The sequence below is a fragment of the Zingiber officinale genome, chromosome 6B (genome assembly GCF_018446385.1).
Source record: "Zingiber officinale cultivar Zhangliang chromosome 6B, Zo_v1.1, whole genome shotgun sequence".
NCBI lineage: Eukaryota > Viridiplantae > Streptophyta > Magnoliopsida > Zingiberales > Zingiberaceae > Zingiber > Zingiber officinale.
In genome coordinates this window covers 12,993,908-13,019,981 of record NC_055996.1, presented here as the reverse complement: position 1 = coordinate 13,019,981, position 26,074 = coordinate 12,993,908, and the positions used below count along the sequence as shown (strand labels likewise).

General features: G+C 38.7%; 1 protein-coding gene across 1 annotated transcript; it reads left to right on the top strand.

The window, feature by feature from the left end:
- The first annotated feature begins 3,952 nt into the window (after positions 1 to 3,952).
- LOC121990774 (non-specific phospholipase C3-like) lies at positions 3,953 to 5,918 on the top strand. The gene is made up of 4 exons (XM_042544845.1): positions 3,953 to 4,604; positions 4,804 to 5,213; positions 5,298 to 5,468; positions 5,536 to 5,918. Exons 1-4 carry the CDS (start codon positions 3,961 to 3,963, stop codon positions 5,916 to 5,918), a joined length of 1,608 nt encoding a protein of 535 aa, XP_042400779.1. The 5' UTR covers positions 3,953 to 3,960.
- The last annotated feature ends 20,156 nt before the right edge of the window (positions 5,919 to 26,074 follow it).

Genomic DNA, 26,074 nt, shown 5'->3' with positions numbered 1-26,074 from the left:
GTCTGGCTCGAAAAAGTCAACGTTGTTGACTTTCTTGGTACGGGCGCTCAGAACCCTTCCGAGTGCTCGGACCTGGATTTTATCCAGATCGCGATCAAACACGATCTATGCGAAAGGGATAAAATTTTATCCCCTTCCAGGCGCCTGGAACACTTCCAGGCGCCCCGACCAAGACTATAATATAACCTTGGTCCAAGAAGCTAATCACCACAAGCAATTCTTGCATTCAACACTTGCGCGCTTCCTTGTTAGTTTAGCTTCTTTCTTTTTGCGCTTTCACTGCTGTAAGAGGCTTCTCCGCTTGAAGGAGATCTTTTAGTGTGTGATTTATTCCTTGGATTAACAACCTCCCCGATTGTCACCAAGTCAAGTCTGTGAGCCTCTTCTTTTAGTTTATTGCTTTCTTTATTTAATTATATGTAAGTGTTTAAGTTATAAGTTTGAGAAGGTTGTTTTGTGTTTGTGTTTTTTAAGGGCTACTAACCCCCCTTCTAGCCGGTCGACGCGGTCCAACAGTATGACTTCGGCCGCAAAAGAGGAAGAAAAATCAGTTAGAATCAAAAGTAGGATTGAAAGAAGTTTTATACCTAGGCTGGTCGGCAACCGGGTGCGGATAGGACTCAAACCGAAGATATAAAGGACACCCTCCAACAACAGCTTGTGGATATCGTATTTCTGACCAGCCAACATCGAAGTTGCATTGAGGTAGTCTGATCGGCTCTTGTACTTCTTTAATGGAGGTTGAGTCGCCATGTCGAGCTGCCAGTTGGTTGGGAAGTCTGGCCGCTTGGGAAAGCGCACGAAAAAGAAGTACTCCTTCCAGTGTTTATTGGAGGTCGGTATCTTATCAAAGACAATCAAGTCCACTTGGGCTTGGAAAAGAAAGGCCCCCGACTCGGACGACTTGGGATAATAAAAGTAATGAAAGAGCGGGGGGTAAGGGGAATGTCGTGCAGGCAAAAAAGAACCACCACCCCGCACAGCAGCCGAAAGGAGTTCAACACTAGTTGATGAAGGGGGACTCGGAAATATTTACACACGGAGGAAAAAAAGGGGTGGAGGGGAAACCGCAGACTGACGGTAAAATGATCTCTAAAGAAGAAAATACAGCCAAGCGGCGGAGAATTTGGTCGATCAGAAGGAGAAGGAAGAACAACTTCGTATTCGGGAGGAAACTTAAAAGCGGCTTTCAAACTCTCAGCATCGCTGGTGTCAAACCGGGACTCAGTAGAGGTGTACCAGAGTCCAAGAATGCCAGTGGGAGGCTGTGAAGAACTTGCCATCACAAAACAAAAGTGAAAAGATGTCGAAAAGAAAGAAGGCTACTGGGCTATCGCCGGAACACTGAGACACCGAAAAACTTGAAAGACGGGGAAGTACAGACACCGGAAGACGAGAAAAAGGGGCGAGGGGGAGAAGGCTTACTGGAAAGGTCGCCAGAGGAGCGAGAAAGAAGAACGTCGCCGGAGCGCATAGAGCGTCCCCAAAGAACTCGAAGAGCCGTGCGCAAAGGCGGAGACGCGCACGGGCTTATAAGCTTCGGGGGCGGTCGACCGAAGCCGTCCGATCTAGGTCGCGCAAACCCAAGCTAAGATCCAACCGTTGAATTTGAATCGCCAAACGACACATCATAAGTGGATATTCGCCTGTCACATCAGGCGTGTGACGGCAGTGGGCAGGACACGTGGCGTATTGCCATGGGTCGGCATTTAATGAGGGCATGGGGGCACGCTTAGCCTTAATGCGCAGAGATTTGCATGATTTCTCAGAAATCTGGGTGACGTAAGCTTGACTCACTCTCGCCTAAGACAGTCCAAGCAGAGATTTCACAAGTACAAACCTTTGTTGTGCCGATCAGATTGAGAGAGTATACCTACGACCGAACGACAAGCTTCAACAAGCCGATCGGCAAGGAGCAGTCGCATCCCGATCAGAAACCAAGTAATGCCTAAGGCCGATTGAGTGGAAAACTGCTCAGGCAATTGTTCAGTCAGTCAAACTTGCAGTCTCCTTCGACTAGACTTGAGGGGGATGCATGTGATGCGGTACTGATGATGAGGGGCCCCACTCCGCGCCCACAGTGGAGGTCAAAGTCAAGGCGGTCAATGCACATATAGCATCAAGCGATCGAGCGAAGCGTGCCCTGACCAGGGAAAAAGGCCTTGATTCGCCATCACCTTTGACACGGGGAGGAGTCAAAAGACCGACGCTCAAAGGATTATTGGACACCGAACGGAGGAGGAGACGAGGTACAGAAGCCAAGCCGAGCGGCTATCCCTCTCGGTAAGTCAACAGAACTTCATATGGGAAGAGTTCAGCTTCGGTCGAGCGGCTACTCCGCTCGGCCCGACGGCATGCTTGATAGTGACAAAGTGGAACTGTGGCCGAAGGGACACATGCATAGAAGTAGCGAGGTCCTGGTCAACCAGTGGGGCCACCAGAGCGGCGATATCTTGGCCAAGCGGCCAACCCGCTAGACCTTGCAGTACACTCCCTCTGATATCTAGCGACATCTTTTTGGGAGTTGGTGCCGTCGACACCGAGCAGGGACAACCAGAAGATCGTACGTCGGAAGCTTCTACTGTTACTTCAGAGATATGCTCGGTCCGTTAAGGTACTGTGTCAAGGACACTTTATTGACAAGTCTTTTCAGGGAAAACTTTAAGAAGCGTGTTCACCTTGAGAAGCGTGCACGCACGCTATCGGAGCTCTATATAAAGGGGGGTCCAAGCATTGGCGGAGGTATGCGATATTCACTGTTTGTGCTATAGTCTTCTTGTTGCTCCACCTTACATTTCATCGCCGGTGACTGACTTGAGCGTCTGAGGGCCAATGCCGATGACCCTTTCCCTGGCTCGGTACTGACGTAGTTTGTATTGCAGGTCCGAGCAGAGTCTACGAGTGGTTAACGGGAGTGCCACATCCCCGACTTTCCATCTCTTCGACTATCGGACAAGATCATATACCATGATTGCAATTTTAATCCAACCAATTTGATAATGTCTATAACATTGTTATCTAAAGAATATTTAATTACCCCCGATAATAGTGCAGCGGTTAGGTCTTTAGGTCATTCAAACGGTTAATCAAATATTTAAGAATTAAATCTTAACTACTTTGCACTATTAGGATTTTTCTCCTGTAGGATGATAATTCTAAGAACATTGATCACTTGGATATGCTTCCGCGAGCATTTTTCGAGTTATCCCAGTGGCAAGTGAAAACTTTTGTAAGTGTAAGGTAGGACCGATCACCTCTAGGATTGATCGGTTCGAAGAATTGGATATTTAGATTATAAAAAAAATCTAAAGAATATTTTACTAAAAGGCCCCTGGATAAGAAATTACAAACAAAATAAATTGGGTTAGGCATTACTCATTAGATTCATCAAAGAAAGAAAGAGCTCAAATATACGTGATTTGCACAAAGGCATTCATCCCACATGATTGCTTAAAGCGATGGATCTCCATTCATTCATTTGAATACCTAAAGCCGACTCGTGCAAGTCTTAAACACTACTATTTTTTTCTACATCTAAGCGAGGCAGCGAGCTACGTCTCGAAAGCTTTCGGTCGATGAACAATGAACAAATGAGAACAATTTAATTTTACAATTTAACATGATCATATCCTAAATAAGAAGGCTATGATCATCCTCTATGGGACTCAACCTTTCGTAGAATATTAACAAGTCACGAAAACACATAATTAGCATGTGTTTTGTGAGACTAATTATCCATTTTCAACCTAATTGTGCCCTAAACCAAGTTAAGTGGCTTTAATCAAGGGGATTAGGTTGTGAGAACAAATAGAGTTTTAGAAGTTTCAGCTTCGATACATCTCTTCTCTATATATTTTTAAGAATTGTTCTTGCTTTCTTTAAGATACAGCGCCTAATTCTTACCGATCGTCTCCGGCAAAGAGCATATATTTGTTGAGAAAGTGATCAGAGCCGGCGGCAATGTCGACGACCGACGCCAGTGGCAAGATAAAGACGGTGGTGGTGCTCGTCCAGGAGAACCGCTCCTTCGACCACATGCTCGGGTGGATGAAGACTGTTAATCCGGAAATCGACGGCGTCTCCGGCGACAGGCAGTTTTTCAACCCGATCTCCACCGTTGACCCCGCCGCCGGCGTCTTGTACTTCGGCGACGGATCGGAGTACGTCGACCCCGACCCCGGCCACTCCATCCAGGCCATCTACGAGCAGGTCTACGGCGTCCCCTTCGTCGACGCCGTCTCCACCCCCATCACCCCGCCGGGCGTGGCTGCGCCGCCGATGAGCGGGTTCGTGCAGGAGGCGGAGAGGGAGCGGGCGGGGATGTCGGAGACGGTAATGAACGGGTTCCGCCCCTCGGCCGTGCCGGTGTACGAGTCGCTGGTGCGGGAGTTCGCGGTGTGCGACCGGTGGTTCGCGTCGGTGCCGGCGTCGACGCAACCGAACCGGGCGTTCGTGCACTCGGCGACGTCGAACGGGCTAACCAGCAACGACAACAAGCGGCTCGTCGCGGGGCTCCCTCAGCGGACCATCTTCGACAACCTCCACGACGCCGGCTTCTCCTTCGGCATCTACTACCAGTTCCCGCCGTCGACGCTCTTCTACCGGTGCTTCCTCTGTTTCTATCCCTGTTTAATCAAGAAACGATTCAGTTAGGTGCTCGAAGTTATGAAATTTAGTACACAATCCTTACTAACCACCAAACTTTGGGTGCTAAATAGAAAATATAACAAAATTAGTAGTAAAATGAAAATTAGTTTTTTCTACAGAGCCGCTCAAATTTAATAGAATTAGATTTATGGACAGGAACTTGAGGCGGCTGAAATACCTGGGCAACTTCCACCAATTCGATCTCACGTTCAAGGATCACTGCAAGAATGGTAAACTCCCCAACTACGTCGTCATCGAGCAGCGTTACTTCGACCTCAAGGTCCTCCCCGGCAACGACGACCACCCTTCGCACGACGTCGCCCAGGGCCAGAGGCTCGTCAAGGAGATCTACGAGGCCCTCCGGTCAAGCCCCCAGTGGGACGAGATCCTCTTCGTCATCACCTACGACGAGCACGGCGGCTTCTTCGACCACGTACCTACCCCCGTCGTCGGCGTCCCCAGTCCCGACGGCCTCGTCGGCCCCGCCCCCTTCTACTTCAACTTCGATCGATTGGGTGTCCGCGTTCCGGCCATCTTGGTGTCGCCTTGGATTGAACCTGGAACCGGTATGATCTTTCGATGCTCGCGGCTTCCCTCTGGGCTTTAATATCTATGATCTTTAATTAGACCTTTGGCGATTTTCATGGCAGTGATTCACGAGCCATCGGGGCCGCAGGCGACGTCCCAATTCGAGCACTCCTCCATCCCGGCGACGGTGAAGAAGATCTTCAACTTGAAGGAGTTCCTGACGCATAGAGATGCATGGGCAGGAACGTTTGAGGCCGTGCTCACACGCACAACGCCGAGAATGGATTGCCCAGGTCAATTAATCTATAATTTGATCAAATTAAATCTGTTTTTTTTTCTTTTAAAAAAAATTTTGAACAGAGACATTGCCGGAGCCCAAGAAATTGCGAGCTCGGGAGGCGGAGGAGATGGCAAAACTGTCGGATTTACAAACGGATTTGGTGCAATTAGGGGCGGCGCTGAACGGCGACCATGCCCTCGCCGACGAGTACCCGGAGAGGCTGGCGGAGAGGATGACGGTGGCCGACGGTGCTCGGTACGTGCGAAACGCCTTCAAGGCGTTCTTGGAGGAGTGCGAGAGGTGCCAGAAGGAAGGCGTCGACGGGTCGCAGGTGGTGGAGGTGGTGAAGCGGCCGACGTCGGTGAAGGAAGACGATAGGACGGTGGCGAAGAGGAAGAGGCCGGCGACGACCTTGTTCGGCAAAGTGTTCTCTTGCTTGGTTTGCAACACGTCACAAGATTGATGAATCCATTAATTGAATTAATTCAAGTGCTTTGAAAGATTATTTCCAAGTAAGTAGAAATTAATATAGCAAAAGACGGAATCAATTAAGTAATATGATAGGGCTGTGTGCATTAGAAATTAGTAATGTATTCGGATATCATAATAACATGAATGGCTTTTAATTTCTGATTATTGTGTACTCGATTTATGATTTATATATTTTTTATTAATTAAGAAAAATTATAAGATATCAAGGTCACGATTTTGTGGAGACCGCGAGGCCTCGCGATGATACCGTGATTTTATAGTGCCTGCCAGTTAGATTCAATATTTTTATTTTAGCTATTTTTCAAACTGTGTAGTTGGTTATGCAAAAATCATGTGGGGTTGTGTCATCGTCCGAATTAGGGATGGTTTAAACGACAATCCAAGGTATCTTATCAATCCATTCACACGATTTCTAATAAATTTTTTTTTGACATCGCCTCACTCCCATTTAGCGGTCAGTAAAAGATTGATTAAATCAAATTAACCGATCGAACCGATCCAAGTTAGTATTTCACTTAGATTCAATATTTTTTTTAACGATTTCTCAAATTGTGTAGTTGGTTAGGTAGAAAGAAAATCTTAATAAGTGAATCTAGATGAAAGACCTAGTGAGTGAAGCTAGGCAATATGAAAAGTCCTGATGAGTGAAGTCAGACAGAAGAAAAATCTTAGTGAGTGAAGCTAGGTGAAAGTCCTGGTGAGTGAAGCCAGGTGAAAGACATAGTGAGTGAAGCTAGGCAGTATGGAAAGTCCTGGTAAGTGAAGTCAGACACAGGAAATCCAGATGGATCAAGTTTGATCAGACATCTGGTGTTGGGAAGCCCAAGTAGGTCAAAGGGATTGACCGGATACTTGGCACGGGAAATCCAGGTGGATCAAGATTGATCGGCCACCTGGTGAAGATAAGTCCAAGTGGGTCAAGGATGACCGGACACTTGGCACGAGGAGAAAAGTCCAAATGGGTCAAAGGGATTGATCGGGCACTTGGTGAGGGAGTTCTAACTGGTCAAGGATGACCGGATGCTAGGCGTGATGTACCAACAAGTCATGGTTGACCGGATGTTAGTTTATGATACTTTGGACGTGTTTTTGGGCAAAAACAAGGGCTGGATCGATCAGCCGATCGATTGGCTCATGCCCAATCGATCGATCGATCGATTAGGAGAGTCCCCGCGACAAGCCTCCTTTTAATCGATCAGTGGATCGATTGAGGAGAAGTGTCGTGCAAACAGAAAGCCTCCCAATCGATCAGCCGATCGATTGGGAGCCTCCGATCGATCAGTCGATCGATTGGGAGGTGCGATTCGCACGATAAGCCCTGGATCGATCAGTCGATTGATCCAGGCAATTCCCGAGAGCACAGAGGCGCTATGGATCGATCGACCGATCGATCCAAAGCCTCCCCGATCGATTGGGAGCAATCCAATCGATCGGGATTTGACCGTTGGCACGGATAAAGCCGTTGGCAAGTGTTTTTCTGTGCACTTCTTCCTCTCTTCTCCACAGGCTATCACAGCAAACCTCCACAGCGATTTTTCTTCCTCACCGCCAGTTCTTGAAGGTTCTTGGAGGCTCATCCAAGTCAAGAGGCGAGTTGCAACAAGAAGAAGAAGAAGCTAGGGTTTTCATTGTAATCTTGTAAGATTCATTTGTATTTTTGCTTCTTTCTTTCTCATTGTTGTATTGTGAGGTTGTAAGACTTCTTCGCCTTCGATAGTTACCGAAAAGGAGTGTTTACATAGTGGAGGGTGTGTGAGTGTGTGAATCATTGTATTAGTCACCTCTTCTTGGTTGGATACCAAGTAAATCCTAGAGTTAACGTTGTGTGTATGTTTCTTTATAATTTCCGCTGCACATCTTTGAAGAAACAAGCAACGACGAGCACGAGATCGCGCCGAGCTATTCACCCCCCTCTCTAGCTACATAATTGGTCCCAACAGTTATGTGATAGTCCGAATTATGGATGGTTTAAATGACAGTCTAAGGCATCTCATCAAACAATTCATGCGATTTTCAATAAAAAAAAATCTGGACATCACCTCACTCTCGGTCAGTGGTAATCAAAAGATCGATTAAATTGAATTAATCAACCGAACCGACCGAAATTACAAATTTGGTTCGGTCAATTTAGAAGTTCATTTTTTTTTAAAATATTGATTTAATCGGTTTGGTTTCAGTTTTAAAAAACTAAAATTAGTTAAAGCGATTAAACCGAACTGAGTGGGAGTTTAACAATTAAAATAAAATATCTAATTGTTGGATCGAGACACACATAAGAGGAGGAGGGGGGAACTGAATCATGTGATTTTAGAAAACTAGTCTTTTATTTTCTTTTAAAAACAAAGTTCGTGCAACGGAATTAAACAAAGAAATAAGAAAGCACAAGAACGCAAGCAATTTTACTTGGTTTAGAATCTTCGGTGACTCCTACTCCAAGATCCAGGTCCCACAGATCTATCGATGTGTAATCCACTAATGACCTCTTTCGGAACCGCTGGAAGAGGGGATCAAGTACAATAAAAAGAATATGTAAAGTGTAACAAGCTACATTTTCTTTTTAAGCAATAATTAAGTATACAAAGGAAACTTCATTACCCAACACTTGTAGATGATCGAATAAGGCTCGGTGTTGGTCAGCTCCTTAGTAGTAGTTGGGCGCAGCAATGTCATAGCAAAGCAACAACATGAAGTCGGAGCAGTCGGAACTTCTAATGAACGTGTAGAAGCTTGTAAATGAGGTGTGTTTAATGCCTTGGTCGAATAGCCTTTTTAAAAGGGATGGAAGATGCCTTTAACACCACTGAAGGCGCCTTCAACTGCAACTTCTATCCTTAAAAGTTAGCTCTTATCATCGCCAAAGTATTCAGCATTATTCGACTGAAGGTGCCTTCCAAGATCTTGAAGGCGCCTTCCATAGCCCTGCTCAAGGTGTCTTCCTTCACATGGAAGGCGCCTCGGGTGTTGTTCACCCGAGGCATTTTATGCTCCTTTCATCCTATAAAATGTGTTAATCCAACAAACATAGTATACTCTGCAAGATTAAGTTAGCTCAATAAAAAAGTATTAATTAGATCCTGTCCTCCAGACCCGGATCTAGTCATGGTCTCAATCTAGGTTTTCCAAATAGTCCTAAACTGGATTGACGTCTACTGTCCCTTCAATCAGGGCGTGTCCTCACTGAGTCACTCTCCTTTAGTGACTTGCCTCTACTTACCAAGTGTTAAGTTATCTCCTTGACGTCCAATCTAGCCACCAGGTATTCCTACTAGAATCACACATCTGAACTTTACCAATTGGAAATCGAACATCCCGAGTTCTTGCCAGAATCGTATATCTGGACTTCAACCTATCGGGAATCAAACATCCTGACCTCCTGCCAAAATCCCACATCTGGACTTCTTGTCCGATGTTTGGTCCTCTTGACTAGTCAAGTTAGTCAACCCACACTTAGTAACAAAGTTAGATCAACAACATATTTAACTTTAATCCACTTGTTATTTCTCAAAACTCAGGTTTGATCATTGGTACAAACTGCACCAACAATCTTTTCCTTTTTGATGTAATGATAACCTATGTTAAAGTTAGAAAAAAATATGTATACATATATAGAAATTGACTTTAAGAGAAATCTAACATGAAACAAGTAAATTTATTTTCTTGAGTATTTTAGGGTGATTTTCATTTGTTTTTCTTATTTAAACTCTACCTCTCCTCCTTTGGCATTCATCAAAAAAATATGCATATAAGTATACTAAAGTACAAAATGTTGAAATACACAATTTGTTGGTCCCTTTGGAGGTCGGCAATAGGGGAGGGGTGAATTGCCCTACAAAATAAAACAACCCTTTCTCGGATTTTCAACTAAATAAAAGCACTTGTAATTAAAATAAAGAGACTAATAAAAAGTAAACAGAACCAAAAAAGTTACTTGGTTTACAATCAGGAGATTGCTAATCCAAAAAAAATATGACGTACTATCTGATGTCTTCTTTGGGCGGAGTAACCTCTTACAGCGTTAACAGCACAGATAGAAAAGTAAAGCACAGAGAAATGGATTATAACTGAATTGAATAAACTGTGCAGATCAGTGTTATATTTATAGCACTGTTCGGGCCGCCTCGAAGGGTCCGAGCGCCCTGGGGGGATAAACTTTATCCCCTAACGTTCAGATCGAGTCAAAACTCTATCTGGTAAAAAAGTCGGGTCCGAGCGCTCGGACTAGGAAAGTCAACAGGGTTGACTTTTCTCGGTCCGAGACCTCTGCTTCGGTTCAGCTCGTCTCGGTCTGGGTTTTTCGCTCCGGCTCCACTAGCTTGGGTGATCTCGGCCATCCGGAATAGGGCTTACCCGAACCCAAATTCCGGCCTTCTCCTTGAGCAGCCTTCCTCCCCGGTTTCTCGTCCCTTGAACGTCGCGTACGTTCTTCTCGTCCACCGGTGTACTATTCCGCGATCATCTCGTCCCTCGGACGCACCGAGCCCGTCGGCTCTTTCCCGTGCCGTCCTTCTCGTTTGCCGCATCTTCCTCTCGACTCTTGTGCTCCTAAGCTTCTGCACACTTAGACATAAGGGTTAAAACAAACAGGACCTAACTTAACTTGTTTGATCACATCAAAACACCTTGGGGTTCCAACAATCTTTCCCTTTTTGATGTGAGCAACCCAAGTTAAGGTAGGGTAAAACAAACATAAAGTAAAAACAATTAAGTTTATAAATAAGTGCAAATATGATTTTTCAATGAAATATTTCAATGAAATTATACCTCCCCCTAGATTTAACATTCTTCTCCCCCTTTGATCACGTAAAAAAAATTGAGGTTCCTTAATAAGTCTAAGGTTAACCTTTTAAAAAAAATTTCTAAGTTAAAAGAAAATTTAATTTTCAGAGTTAAAAATAAATTGTTCGCAACGGAATAAGTAACTTTAGAAAAATTTCTAAGTTAAATTTCTAAAAAAAAATTCTAAGGCAAAATTTCTAATGGAAAAGCACTTTAATAGAAATTATTGAATTTTTAAAATGAAATTGTTAAGCATTTTGAAAAGATTTTAAAAAAATACATTTTAAAAAAAATTTGTTGTGCAAAAAAAATATTTTAAATATTTTTCAAAACAAATTGAGTAATTGATGTAGCGAAATCTGTCACATCTGCTAATCAAATTGTACAAATGAATTTTCCACTGAACCCCTTAATTAAACAATAATATTGTAGTAACGAGCCCAGGATCAATCCGATGAACCAACGGTAGAATGTAATTTAGGATTGTCTTTTTATTCCTATTTTTGGGGTTTTCGATATAAAAATGGAGTTGGGGGGATTTAAGCTTGAATCTAAATATAACAAAGGAAAAGCACAACAAATAAAAACTAATCTAATGCAAGAGTGAAACCTAACTATGTGCCAATGAACACTTGTGTGCCAACAATCAAACCCAAACGCATTGTCACTCTACGTTTTGATTAAATTATTAACACACACTTAAACTAGAAATGAAATACAAAAACACAAGTAAATCTGATCTACAACAAAATGTAAATCCTAACTTAACACTTAAACACTAAACAATTAACCAAACATCAAATAAACACAAATTAAGCTTCAACTATGAAATGAAATGCTAGATTACTTGCTAAAACGTAACAAACATTAAAAAAAATCTGTCTAAGCTATAAAACAGTAAGAAAAAGAACTAAAATGAAATAAAAAGGTAAATCAATCCATTCTCACAACCAATCTCACCAACTAACACACTCTTGGCGTCACACAAGAGTGCCAAAGTCGAGACCACCCAACTCTAGACCTTAATGAAGAACCTCAGCTGCGTCTCAGTTCAAGGAGTGTTCAGCTACACCGACGGACCACCCCCGGCGAGCTAAGAACAACCCGAAACCCACTCAAGTTTCGAAAATCTGGAAATCTGCTAATATGGATCTCTGGATCTGGAGTGGGGCTGTGGATGGTAGATGTGCATCGGATGGAGCTCAGGAACACCGGCGGACCACCTCCGAGTGTTTCTGATGGACGGAGATACCGTAGATTGGAGGACCACCTCCAAATCTCGGCGGGAACAGAAAATCGCAGAAAAGAGAATTGCGCCGGAAGGAACACCTGCCGACGGCTCCAGATGATCGGGATGAGCTGCTATGAAGCTCTACAATGAAGTTGAAGCTTGAGAGAACGATTGGAGAAGGAATCGGGGTCGAAATCCAGAAAAATCGCCGCGGGACGAAGCTACTGTGCGCTGTGGAGTCGACGACGGAGAAAGCTACTGTAGCTTCTCATTTAAATCAGATCTGAATCTGATCGGACGGTTGAGATTGATTCCGAGCTAAATCAACGGTGAAATGCCATCCAAAATCTGATCCAAAGGTACTGATGTTGATCTAGGGTCTGGATCTACCCTCCCGTAGGTCGGATCGATCAGATCATCATTGGATGGTCCAGATCTGCCCAGTCTTCAATGAACGGTCCAGATTAAGTCAGGATGGATCAATGGCTAGATGAACTCAGATCTGGATCAAAACTTCTGGGTCTTCATCAATGGCTTAGATCTGCTCCTCATTAGGTTGGATCGGCCAGATATTCAACGGATGGTCTAGATCTGTCCTATTCTTGATGAACGGCCCAAATCAACCCAAAGCTTGATCTTCTTGTTTAAATTCCGATTCGAGCCCAATTTCAGTCCAAATAGATCCAAATCTAAGATCCTTTGATGCCTACAAAATAAGAATCAAATATTAGCATCAAATAGCACAAAAATAAGATAATTTACAATGAAGTCCAAAAATACACACTGCATAAAATGTGATGTAACCATGATTTACCTATAAAATCAACCTCAAAACCATGCATAATTGAATCAAAATAATGCAGTAAAATCATGGTTATCAGTAACCCTTTAAAGTATTTCAAAAAAAATTAATTTAATATTTTTTCAGTTAGTTAATTAAACTCTTATTTTGATACTTGGCTTCTAGGTAGTGGCGAGGCATTATGCCTTCTTGGTTATTGGAGCAACAATCACTTTCTTAGACAAAGCCGCATAAAAGAAATTAAATGTTTAATTTTCTTGCTGAAAATGCTAAGTTTAATTTTAATTTTTAAATTAAACAAGTTTTTGAACCCAATAAAGGTTCCTTCCTACAGGGTTAATCAAGTATTTTCTAGGCACATAGGCTTTTAATATTTTTCTGATTTGATTTTGGTGAAACCTATAGTATCATTTTAATTCTCTATAATTTTTAAAAGTAGAAATATTTGAATAGGTAGACTTTTTTAAATTTTCTATTTCATCTTTTAATTTATCATTTTTAAATTTTACTTTATCAAAGTCTTCTATTAGACAAGATTTTTCCAAAATTCTTTTTATTTCTAATTTTTTTTTTTTTAATTTGGTATTTTTATTTTTCTAATTTGTACATGGATTTTGCCATAGCCTTAATACCAAAATAAAGTTGATCAGGAGGTAAGAGACATACCTCACTTACCATATCAGACTTGAACCCTGACTCTTCCCCTGCTTCGCTACATTCATCTGAAGTCGCTCCTCTTTCATCGATGCTAGGTTCTGATGTACTTTGCCCTTCATAGCTTGCCATCAGTGCTAGCCTAGCATATTCTTGTATCTCGGACTCAGATGATGAACTATCGTCCCAAGTAGCTTTTAGATTCTTGTGCTTCTTGGGTATCTTGACTTTGCCCTTCTTGAGTTATGGGCAATCCTCTTTTAAGTATCTTTCCTTTTGACACTGATAGCAACGAACCCTTCTTCTATTTATCGGATTCTTCTTATTCTGCATTTCTTTAAATTTATTAGATCGAAAGAATTTTCTAAAGTTTCTTACCATATACGCTTCTTGATCTTCTTCTGACTCTGACTCAGGTTCATCCTTTTTGGTTGCATTTAGCGCTATAATCTGGCTTGATTCCTTTGTTGTCCCTGCACATATGGTTTCATGTAATTCAAGAATAGAAAATAACTCTTCTAAGGTACTTACCTCCAGGTCCTTTGAAATGTAGTAGGCATCGATGATTGACGTCCATTCTGGAGTTCTGGGAAATGCGTTGAGTGCATAGCATATGGTGTCCCAGTTGGTTACCGTTTCACCGAGGTTCTCGAGACCGGTAATTAATTCCTTTACCTTCGCATGTAGATCGACTACCTTCTCACCTTTTTCCAGACGGATGTTCGTCAGTTTGTTCCGAAGGATGTCTCTTCTTGCTAGTTTGGCTTCGGACGTGCCTTCGTGAAGCTCCAGGATTTTTTCCCAGAGTTCTTTGGCCGATGAGTAGCTTCCGACGCGGTTGACTTCTTGAGGCGGCAGCACGCTCAGCAGGTGATACTCCGCTCGGTTGTTCGCTACGGAATCATTCTGCTCCTTCTTCGTCCAGAGACACTCTTCTTTTTCTTCTCCATTTTGATTAGTAGGACCTACAAAATCATATTTTATAATTAGATGAATTTCGAAATCGATTTTCAGAAATACCTCTATACGACGCTTCCAGTGTGTGAAGTTCCCCTCGAATTTTGGTGGAATGATGCTTGGTCCGATCATCTTGTTGCTTCGATTGGCGGTTAGTCCTCCTGAAGCGTCCTCGCTCTGATACCACTTATTGGTCCCTTTGGAGGCCAACAAGAGGGGAGAGGTGAATTGCCCTACAAAATAAAACAACAATTTCTTGGATTTTCAACTAAATAAAAGCACTTGTAATTAAAATAAAGAGATTAATAAAAAGCAAACAGAACCAAGGAAGTTACTTGGTTTGCAATCAGGAAATTGCCAATCCAAGGAAAATATGACGCACTATCTGATGTCTCCTTCGGGCGGAGTAGCCTCTTACAGCGTTAACAACACAGATAGAAAAATAAAGCATAGAGAAATAGATTACAAGTGAATTGAATAAACTGTGCAGATCAGTGCTATATTTATAGCACTGTTCGGGATGCCCCGAAGGATCTGAGCGCCTTAGGGGGGGAGGGATAAACTTTATTCCCTAACGTTCAGATCGAGTCAAAACTCGATCTGGTCAAAAAGTCGGGTCCGGGCGCCAGGAATGGTTCCGGACGCCCGGACCAGGAAAGTCAACAGGGTTGACTTTTCTCGGTTTGGGACATCTGTTCCGGTTCAGCTCGTCTCGGTCTAGGTCTTTCGCTCCGACTCCACTAGCTTAGGTGATCTTGGCCATCCGGAATAGGGCTCACCCGAACCCAAGTTCCGGCCTTCTCCTCGAGCAGCCTTCCTCCCCGGTTTCTCGTCCCTTGAACGTCGCGTACGTTCTTCTCGTCCACCGGTGTACTCTTCCGCGGTCACCTCGTCCCTCGGACGCACCGAGCCTGTCGGCTCTCTCCCGTGTTGTCCTTCTCGTTAGCCGCATCTTCCGCTCGACTTCCTGTGCTCCTAAGCTCCTGCACACTTAGACACAAGGGTTAAAATAAACAAGACCTAACTTAACTTGTTTGATCACATCAAAATACCTTGGGGTTCCAATACAATCAAGTAATAAATTTATTAAAGTAAAAAACTTATAGGTTTATTGGAGGGAGTAGTTAATGATATGAAATTTTTTTTAAGTAATTTGAAATAAATAATCAAAATTTACAAATAGATTTTAAAATTTTAAAAATTGAATTTTGCAAAACATTTTGAAAGCTAAATTATACAAGAATTCTATAACTCATTTTTCAAGAGAAATTTCAAAATACTTTTCAAAATTAATTTATAAAGTGTGATTTTGTAAAACAACTTTTGAAAATAGTATTTCAAATTATTTTTCACAAAGATTAAGTAAAGTAATTTTTAAGTTTGACTTTCAGTTCAACTTTTGAAATTAAATTTTTTAAAGTAAATTTTGAAATATCTATTCAAAATAGTTTTTTAAAATAATTTTAAGTAAATTTTAAAATATTTTTTTTGTTAAAACTACCCGTTTGAAATTTTTTTTAAATAAAACATTTTGAAAGTAGTTTTCAAATATCCTCTCCCTCCCTGAACCTGATATTACTATAAAAATAATATTCATTTAAAAGTTATCCTTAAATGTTTAAACCGTTAGTTACTAACTAACTATCTGAAGATAACAATTTTCACTTAGTTAGTCAAGTTAAGTAATAATGTCCAGTTAGAAATTTGCTAAAAAAGGACTACATAACTTGATTAATCTATTAATATTTTTCACTCAAACTTATGTTGATGCACTGATATAAGTATCGAAAGTCCAGGCAAAATGCTTACACATCTCATGTCATTCTAAGTTTTTGAATACACAATCATGGTAGATCTAGTGTGTTTATGAGATGCTCGTTATCTAGATCTATATGATCATATTTTCTAGGGATTTGTCCTAGATTAAGGCCAAAATAAAATTTAATTAATCCTTAATTTTAATTATTTTAAATTATTTTTTAAAGTTTAATTTAATTATAATTATAATTATTTTAAATTAAAATTAAAATTTTAATTTAATTTTTAAAGTTTAACTTAATTTTAATTAATTAATTTTTAAAATTTTAATTTTATTTTAATTTAAAAATTAGAAAAAAATAATAAAGAAATTAGAAAATAGAGAAGAAATCATAAAAAAAAAAAAAGAAAATAGAGAAGAAAATAATAAAAAAGAAGATAATGGAAATTATAGGATAGTTGATGTAATATGCAGTGAAAATTGATTATCTAAATTTAATAAAATGGATAATTTATCTTAAATTTTAGAGATATTATAGAGAAATTGTTTAAAGTTGAAGTCTAATATTATCCATAAGATATCATATAAAATAAGTCTAGTTTCATGAATTTAATTGTGGATCTTAACTTAATATCTTTAAAATTTAAGGTAAATCATCTATTTTATTAAATTTAGATAATTATTTTTCATTATATATTACAACTACCTTAAAATTTTTATTATCATTATTTTTTTATTTTTTCTTTTCTTCCATTTTTTTATTATTTTATCAATCTATTCATTTTATTTTTTTATTTCCTAAATTAAATAATATTTTAATATTTAAAAGAGAATACTTTCTTGAACTAGAAGTCAACTTCGAGTAGTGTACTTGCTTAGTGCTGGCAGGAACAGCATGATAAAGAAACTTTTTACGGTTAGACTAGACTGAAGCTGGAATTACACGGACAGGTTGAAAATTTGATAACCTGCTATGAGTAATAAACGGATCCTCAAAATAATCATCTCCTAATTAGAATTTAAATATAAATTTAGAGAACTAATTGACAATTTTTTTTAATAAAATATAAAATTTAAGATAAATTATGTAATCCTTTCACAATGAATTGATTATGTATATTTTATAATTTTATATATTTAAATTTTTAGATAAAATAAATATATAGGCTCAGAAGTATACGATTCCAAATAGGATAGGATACAATATTATTCTTTTTATTGTATTCAATTAAGAGATTAATGAATGATTTTCATTGTCTTTTTTTAATTAATGATAGATTTTTGTGGAGTTGATTGATTTTTATTGATTTATATAGAATCTCGTGTAGTTGTGAAAAGGATTCTATGAAGTTCTATAGATTTTTTTATAAGATTTTTATAGATATTTATAAATTTTTTCATGGAAATTTGTGGATTTATGAAAAAGAAAAATTCATTTCTTTATTGCCAATATAATAAACATCGCTCCACATTCGATTCGGTATTGTATCTCTCCATGCATTACCATTTGCTCGTTGTCGTTCTTGAGTATTAGATAATTGATCAAAGCAATCGACACCATGAACTTATTTTGGTAAGGATAATGAAGTTTCATTATCTAATTCAATTAGAAAATCATCAGAACGACACTCCTTACGAAGAAAATTATACAATCTGGCACAAGCCAAACTTTTTATAATACATTTTTTTTTTTTACAAAAGACCGTAAATTTAAAAAATAAATTAAAGAAAAATTAAAAACTGGTAAACTAAAAAAACATAAAACTAAAAAAATGATAAACTAAAAAAATTGGTAAACTTTAAAAAAATTAAAGAAAAATGTTATATTATATAATTTAGATTATATAATCTATTAGAATTATTTGTTATAGCCTTGAGGGCAATTTGATCTTTTACCTTTTCAGTTTAGAATTTAGATATAGTTTTTTAGCTTTTCAGTTTATGGTTTAGATTTTTTCTTGTAATTAACTATATAAGGCCTTGTACTCTTTATTTCTCAATTTAATTTGGATTCAATAATATGACTATTTTTTCCCTTCTCTTATTTTTTACATGGTATCAGAGTGATTTTCCTTCTTTGACCTAATTTTTTCTGTTGCCCCCTGTTATTGCTTCATGTTGTCGCTGCCGTCTCCTATTGTTGCTATTGATTTCTGCGTCAACATCTATTTTCTTGCCTGCTGCTGTTGATTTCGGTGCTGACATCTATTTTCTATCGATTGCGCCGACGTCCTATGTTGCCGATTTCTACATTTGACATCCTTTTCTGTCTCAGATTCTTTGTCTGACCACGGGTCGTCCTGATATTAGTTTTTGCAGATCATACAAATATCCTTACAGTTTGGTTATTCTGAGAATTATTTGCTCTGTCATTATGCCTGGTTGTGCAGATGCTTCATGAAAATCTGATTCATATTTGTTTGAGCAGTTTCAACAGTTCCTTGCTTCATAGCACTCTGGTAAATCAGCTTCCTCTCATATAGGTTTGTCGTTGTTTGGTAATTCAGGTTATTCTGAGAATTATTTGCTCTGTCATTATGCCTGGTTGTGTAGATGCTTCATGGAAATCTGATTCATATTTGTTTGAGCAGTTTCAACAGTTCCTTGCTTCATAACACTCTGCCAAATCAGCTTCCTCTCATATAGGTTTGTTGTCATCTGGTATTTCAGGTATATCTTCATCCTTATGGATTTTGGATTCTGGTGCCTCCTATCATATGTCATCCAATTTGTCATCTTTTGTTTCTTTTTCTTCTAGTTCATCTATATCTATTGTGACTGCTGATGGTACTCCTATATCATTAGTAGGTGTTGGTTCAATTGTTACATCTTCTTTATCTCTTACTAATGTTTATTATATTCCGAGTCTTACTTTAAATCTTGTTTCTGTTAATCAATTATGTGAGTTTAGATACCTAGTCTCTTTTTCTTCATCCAATTGTTATGTTCAGGATCCGCAATCTCAGAGGCTAATTGGGACAGGCCATAGGCAAGGAGGACTCTATATTTTAGATCAACTTAAATTACCAGAAGTTGTAGCTTCGAGTGTGGATTTATCGTCTTTTCATCTAAATCATTCATCTTCTGATTTTTATTTATGACACTCTCGCTTAGGTCATGTTTCAGCGCCTCATTTGCAGTTTTTAGCCTCTACAGGAGCATTAGGACCTTTAAAAAGTTCTGATATTTCTGATTATAGTGGTTGTAAACTGGCCAAATTTTCTGCCTTACCATTTTCTAAAAGTCTTTCTTTTTCTTCTGCTCCATTTGATCTTATCCATTCTGATGTGTGGGGAACCTCTCCTATTCCTACAAAAGGGGGGGTCAATGTATTATGTTTCATTTATTGATGATTGCACTCGTTACTCTTGGGTCTATCTTATGAAACACAGGTTTGATTATCTTACAATTTTCAATAACTTTAGAGTTCTTGTAAAAACTCAACATTCTAGTGTCATAAACTTCGAATCAATTTTCACATTTACTTACTTCTGATGGTACTATTCATCATACCTTGTGTACAGATACTCCTGAACAAAATGGCGTGGCTGAACGAAAATATAGACATATTGTTGAAACAACCCGTTCATTTTTATTGTCTGCTAGTGTTCCTAGTACCTTTTGGGGGGAAGCAATCCTTACTGATGCTCATGTCATTAATAGAATTCCAACATCACATAATTTAGGTTTGTCACCTTTTGAAAAAATTATATGGGTATGCTCCTGTCTATTCTTCTTTGCGTGCTTTTAGTTGTACTTGCTTTGTCCTTCGTCCACATGCAGAGCGTAATAAGTTAGCCTCTCGGTCTGCTCTTTGTGTCTTTCTGGGTTACGGTGTTAGTCAAAAAGGATATCGTTGCTTTGATTCCGTTAGTCAAAAATTGTATGTCTCTCGTCATGTTATGTTTCTTGAGTATATTCCATTCTTTTCTATTCCGGCTAGTTCGCATAATATGACAAAGTCAGATCTTCTTTGCATTGATCCTTTCAATACTGATACTGAGGAAGATTCACCCACAAATCCTACTTGTAGTTCAACTGAATCTGGTACTTTGGTTCCCGAGATATCCGCTCCACATGTTCCTCCTTCTGCCACTACCCAATTATCTCCTGAGGTTGCGGATGATCCTTCTGTCCACCGTCGTCAATCCACTCGTGTTCGTAAGTCTACTAAACTACCGGATTTTGCTTATTCTTGTTATTCTCATTCTTTTGCTTCATTTGTTGCATCTATTCATTGTCTTTCTGAGCCTGAGTCCTATAGAGAAGTTGTTTGTAATCCACTTTGGCAAAGTGCTATGGCTGAGGAACTAACTGCTTTGCATCAGAGTCATACATGGGATATGGTTCCATTGCCACCAGGAAAATATACTATTGGTTCTCGTTGGGTATATAAGATCAAAACTAAATCTGATGGATCTATCGAACGATACAAAGCTCGTCTTGTTGCTAAAGGATATTCTCAGGAGTATGACATGAATTATGAAGAAACATTTGCTCTTGTTGCAAAAATGACAACTGTTTGTACTCTGATTGCTGTTGCTTTTGTTTGTCGATGGAGAATATCTCAGATGGATGTCAAAAATGCATTTCTAAATGGTGATCTTCATGAAGAAGTTTATATGACACCTCCTCCTAGTATTTCATGCTAGAGTGTATATTGAAAGCCTAAGCTTTTGTAAACATTTATTTTGAAAAAAGAATCACATTTGGTCAAATTGTCTACATTTAGTTGTAGTTGTTCAATTAATTTATATTGTAGATAGCATAGTATGTGGTGCCATATACAGAAGATGATGTTATCAATACCTTATAAATTATAAGCAGTAGCTCACGACCAAAATGGAAAGGAACAAACCATTGGAAGGTCGTAGTGTAATTAGGAATTAGTTTATCTTGACTATATAATTACACTAGTACACTTAGAGTGTATTGAGTAGGACCATTTGAGGTCGTTTCTTTTATACTGACTTTATAAAGGAACAAATACCTCAGTTATTATGGAAGTGTGTGCTCTTAATCCTAATATAATAACAAGCATATATATTTGATATTTATTTTCTTTAATTTATCAATAGGTGAGATTTAGTTCGATGAATCAATAAACCCGATAAGTTGGGAAATGGTATCACTTAAAGTGTGTGTTGTTGATTATAGAAGGAAACTGTGTCATAGTAATTTAGGTTGATAATGTCCCCAAGATGAGCTCATAAATATTGTCATGTTAAACCCCGCAGGTGGACTTAGTCCGACATGACGATAAGGTTGAGTGGTACTATTCTTGGATTAAGATATTAATTAAATGAGTTGTCAGTAACTCATTTAATTAGTGGACATTCGACATCTTAAACACAGGGAGACTAACACACTCATAATAAGAAGGAGCCCAAAAATGTAATTTGGGATTGGTGTGGTAGTTCAATAATAGTTCTCTAGTGAAATGAATTATTATTGATAAAATTAAGTTGTGTGTTCGGGGCGAACACGGGATGCTTAATTTTATTGGGAGACCAAAACCAATTCCTCCTCTCGGTCCCTATCGTAGCCTCTTATTTATAGAGTACTATACCCACCTTCGTACCCATGATGTAGGGGCCGGCCAAGCCTTGGTTCATGGGTGGCCGGCCCTAGCTTGAACCCAAGCTTCGGTGGCCGGCCCCATTAAATTTAAAAAAATTTTAATTTTAAAATTTTCTTATGTGAAAGATATAATTTATTGGAGAGAATAAAATTAAAATATCTCTTCTACAAAAGATTAATAAGAGATCAGATCTCTTTCCTTATTTGTAGAGAGGAAAGATATTTTGTTTTTTCTCTTTGTAAATTATTCACATGTTGAAAAATTAAAATTATAGAAATTTCTTTTTATCAACCATGAAGGGATTTTAAAGGGAAATTTTATTTTTTAAAATTTCCAAAGACAAATAAGGAATTTTTAATTGTTGATTAAAAATTGTCTTGTTTGCTCTCCATGAGGTGGCCGGCCATATACAATTGATTAGGAAATTTTATTTAATTTTTCTTAATTAATTGTTATCAAAGAAAGTTAAGGAAATTTTATTGTAATTAAATTTCCTTATTTACCAAAGCTAAGGAATATAAAAGAGAGGGTTGGGGTGCCTTCATGAGACACAACCTCTATTATTCTCTCTCTCTTTTCCTTGGTGTTGTGGCCGACCATCCTCTTTCCCTCTCTTCCTCTTTGTGGTGGCCGAAACTCTTCTTTGCTTGGAGTCTTTGTGGTGGCCGGATACTACTTGGAGAAGAAGAAGAAGAAGGAGAGAAAGCTTGCATCCCTTGAAGCTTAGTTGGTGGAAAAAGTTCTTCATCCTTGGATTTTGGTGCTTGGCCGAAACTTGAAGGAAGAAGAAGAAGGTGCTAGGTGGTCCTCATCTTGGAAGATCGTTGCCCACACAACGTCCGAGGTTAGAAGAGGAATACGGTAGAAGATCAAGAGGTCTTTCTAAAAGGTATAACTAATATTTTTCCTTTCCGTATCATACTAGTTATTTTTGGAAATAATACCAAATACAAGAGGCATACGATTCTAGTATTTCGAATTTGTTTTCGATGTTGTGTTCTTTTGTTTTTTCTTTTCCTTGTGATTTGATTGTTCTTTTCAGTTGACCTAAAGTTATTTAAGGAAATTAAATATTAACTTTCCTTAAAAGGCTTTGTCTAGTCGGTGGTGGTTGTTCCCATATCCAAGAAGGCCATGTGCCTCGCCACGTTAGTACTGGGAGCCAATTTTGGAAACTAATATTTAATGAAATTAATAACCTAGGTGATTTGGATCGAACGTGTTAAGTTCCGCAGGAGATCCGAGTCTTAACCTAAAAGAACAAATAGATTAAACTTTGGATCAAACGTGTTAAGTTTCGCAGGCGATCCAAGTTTAATTTAAAAGAACACATGGTAGCTAGGTAAAGGTTCAGACCTTTGTACAAAATTTTTGTACAGTGGAACCATTAGGTTTACCGAGTAGCAACCAACATTTCACACAAACCTGGTGAAGTTTGCAGGCTTCGTAAAGCGCTTTATGGTCTTAAACAAGCACCTCGTGCTTGGTTTGAAAAGTTCTCTACAGTGATTACTTCGTTTGGTTTTCATCCTAGTAATCATGATTCATCATTGTTTATCAGATGTACGAGTGTAGGTCGTATTCTTTTATCATTATATGTTGATGACATGAATGTTGATGACATGATTATTACTGGTGATGATTCTGATGGAATTGCTTCCTTGAAGTCTGAATTAGCTCATTGTTTTGCTATGAAAGACTTGGGTATACTATGCTACTTTCTGGGCATTTAGGTTGCTTATTCCCCGAAAGGTTATCTTTTATCTTAGTCAAAGTATATATCTGACCTGTTTGAGTGTGCTCGTCTTACTGATAATAGAGTTGTTGATACTCCTATTGAGACTAATGCTCGATATTCTCTATTTGATGACTCACCTTTGTCGGATCCTAGTTTGTACAGAACTATTGTTGGAAGCTTAGTTTATCTCACCGTGACTCGTCCAGATATTGCGTATATTGTTCATGCGGTTAGTCAATTTGTTGCTGCACCAACTACATTTCATTGGGTTGCTGTTCTTCGTATTTTCAGATATCTTCGGGGCACTCAATTTCAAAGCCTTTTATTTCCTTCTACGTCATCTCTTGAGCTGCGTGCATACTCTGATGCGGATTGGGCTGATGATCCTACGGATCGCAAATCTACCACTGGCTTCTGCGTTTTTCTTGATGATTCCCTCATTTCTTGGAAGAGTAAAAAGCAAGATGTTATTTCTATATCTTCCACAGAAGCCGAGTATCGTGCCATGGCGTCAACTACTTGTGAGATAGTTTGGTTGCGTTGGTTGCTTGCGGATATGAGTATCTCTCTTCATCAACCTACTCCGTTATATTGTGATAATCAGAGTGCTATTCAAATTACGCGCAATTCAGTTTTTCATGAGCGAACGAAACATATTGAATTGATTGTCACATTACTCGTCATAATCTTCAAATTGACACCATCACATTGCCTTTTGTTCCTTCAAAGCTACATATTGCTGATATGTTTACCAAGGCTAATTCCGCTTCGCGCTTCCGATTTTTATTTGACAAACTCTCAATGCTTCTAGCTGTAGCATCGTGAGTTTGAGGAGGATGTTAAATTATATAATTTAGATTATATAATCTATTAGAATTATTTGTTATAGCCTTGAGAGTAATTTGGTCTTTTACCTTTTCAGTTTAGAATTTAGATATAGTCTTTTACCTTTTCAGTTTATGATTTAGATTTTTTCTTATAATTAATTATATAAGGCCTTGTACTCTTTATTTCTCAATTTAATTTGGATTCAATAATATGACTAATTTTTTCCTTCTCTTATTTTTTACAAAAAAAAAAAAAAAACATAAACTTAAAAAAAAAACTTAAACTGAGAAAAAAACGTAAACTAAAAAACGTAAAAGTTAAAAAAAAAATCATAAAATAAAAAAACGTAAAGTAAAAACTTTAAAAAGAAAAACCTAAACTAAAAAAACATAAATTAAAAAAAAATGTAAACTAAAAAAAAAAGCATAAAATTCAAAAAAGATAATAATAAAGTTAAAAAAAAAACATGTATAATTAGTTTTGTAATAGAAGGTAACACACCTCTAAAATAATTTCTATGGTAGACAGTTGACGTGATCAAGGTGGTGAAGGAATGACATCAAGAACAGTATTAAATTTGATCAAGGTGGTGAAGATTCTTTGTTGAATATGTGTCAAGTTGGACTGTGTACTATTATATTAGTAGACTCTGGACGGAGCTCAAAGAAATAATCAAAATCAAGGAACGGAAAGAGAAATGACTTATTCATAAAAAAATTAAAATGATTTGAAATCTATAGAAATCTCAAGAATGAGGAGAGACTTTTTATTTTATATTTAAACTTGTACCAAGTATTTTGAATTTGAATAACACATGACTTTTTAAAACTCTATAAAAATTTAATTTGGATATCATTAGATTTCTATATAATTTATAAAAGTTTAGATTAAATACCCCTAAACTTTTAAAATCCATAAAAATCATTCAAAATCATAAAAAATTGAATATTCAATACACCTCCTAAAATTTTGAGATTCTCAATTCACCATCCGCCCAATAATATTAAAAAAAACAACCAAATTAAGATAAACACTAACGAATTTCAATTATATATATATATAAAAATAAATTCCACGAGCTCGATTTATTTGACCATTGACAGTCAGATAATCAAAGAAAAGTTACTTCCCAGAAAAAAACAGGTGAGAAATAAATAATCACTTACGGAGACGGAGACGCAGAAGGAGGCGGCGATGATGGGTTCGCCGGTGGTGTAGATGGGATCAGAGTTAGAGCTGCACGCTATGCGGGCCGTCGCTGTCGGGTTCGTGAAGAAGGCGATGACGGAGAGCAGGGAGAGAGGGCGGCAGGTGTCGCGGCTGGAGGAGTCCATCAAGAGTTTGGAGGAGGAGAAGCGCAAGATCGAAGCTTTCAAGCGCGAGCTCCCTCTCTGCATGCGTCTCGTCTGCGAGGGTCGGTCCGATGCTCCTCCCTTCTGTCCTTCCCTCATTTGATTTCGCCAGGATCCTTTTAGGTTAAAATTAGTGTTCTTTTGTTTGGGAATTTCGATCGCGGTGATCGAGGAGTTGAAGAGGGAGATCGATCGGTTCCACGCCAAGGGGTTCGGGCGTATGTTCCAGGAATTCATGCCGATTAAGGGCAAAATCAACGAGAGTAGCTCGGATTTCAGAGATAAGAAGAACTGGACGAGCTCCTTCCAACTCTGGATCTGCGAGGAAAGTAAGGATACCAAAAACATGATAAGATTAATTCTTTTCCATTTATTTGGGGAAAAAAATTGAATCTTTGTTCATTTCTCGGAGGATTTTTGCTCTTAATGGATTCCTTTGGTTCCGATTG

Bases quoted from the DNA above. Each gene is read 5' to 3' on its own strand.
- LOC121990774 (XM_042544845.1), top strand. From the start codon at position 3,961: ATGTCGACGACCGACGCCAGTGGCAAGATAAAGACGGTGGTGGTGCTC. The intron at 4,605-4,803 runs GTGCTTCCTCTG...ATTTATGGACAG, and splicing joins CCGTCGACGCTCTTCTACCG to GAACTTGAGGCGGCTGAAAT. The intron at 5,469-5,535 runs GTCAATTAATCT...AATTTTGAACAG, and splicing joins GCCGAGAATGGATTGCCCAG to AGACATTGCCGGAGCCCAAG.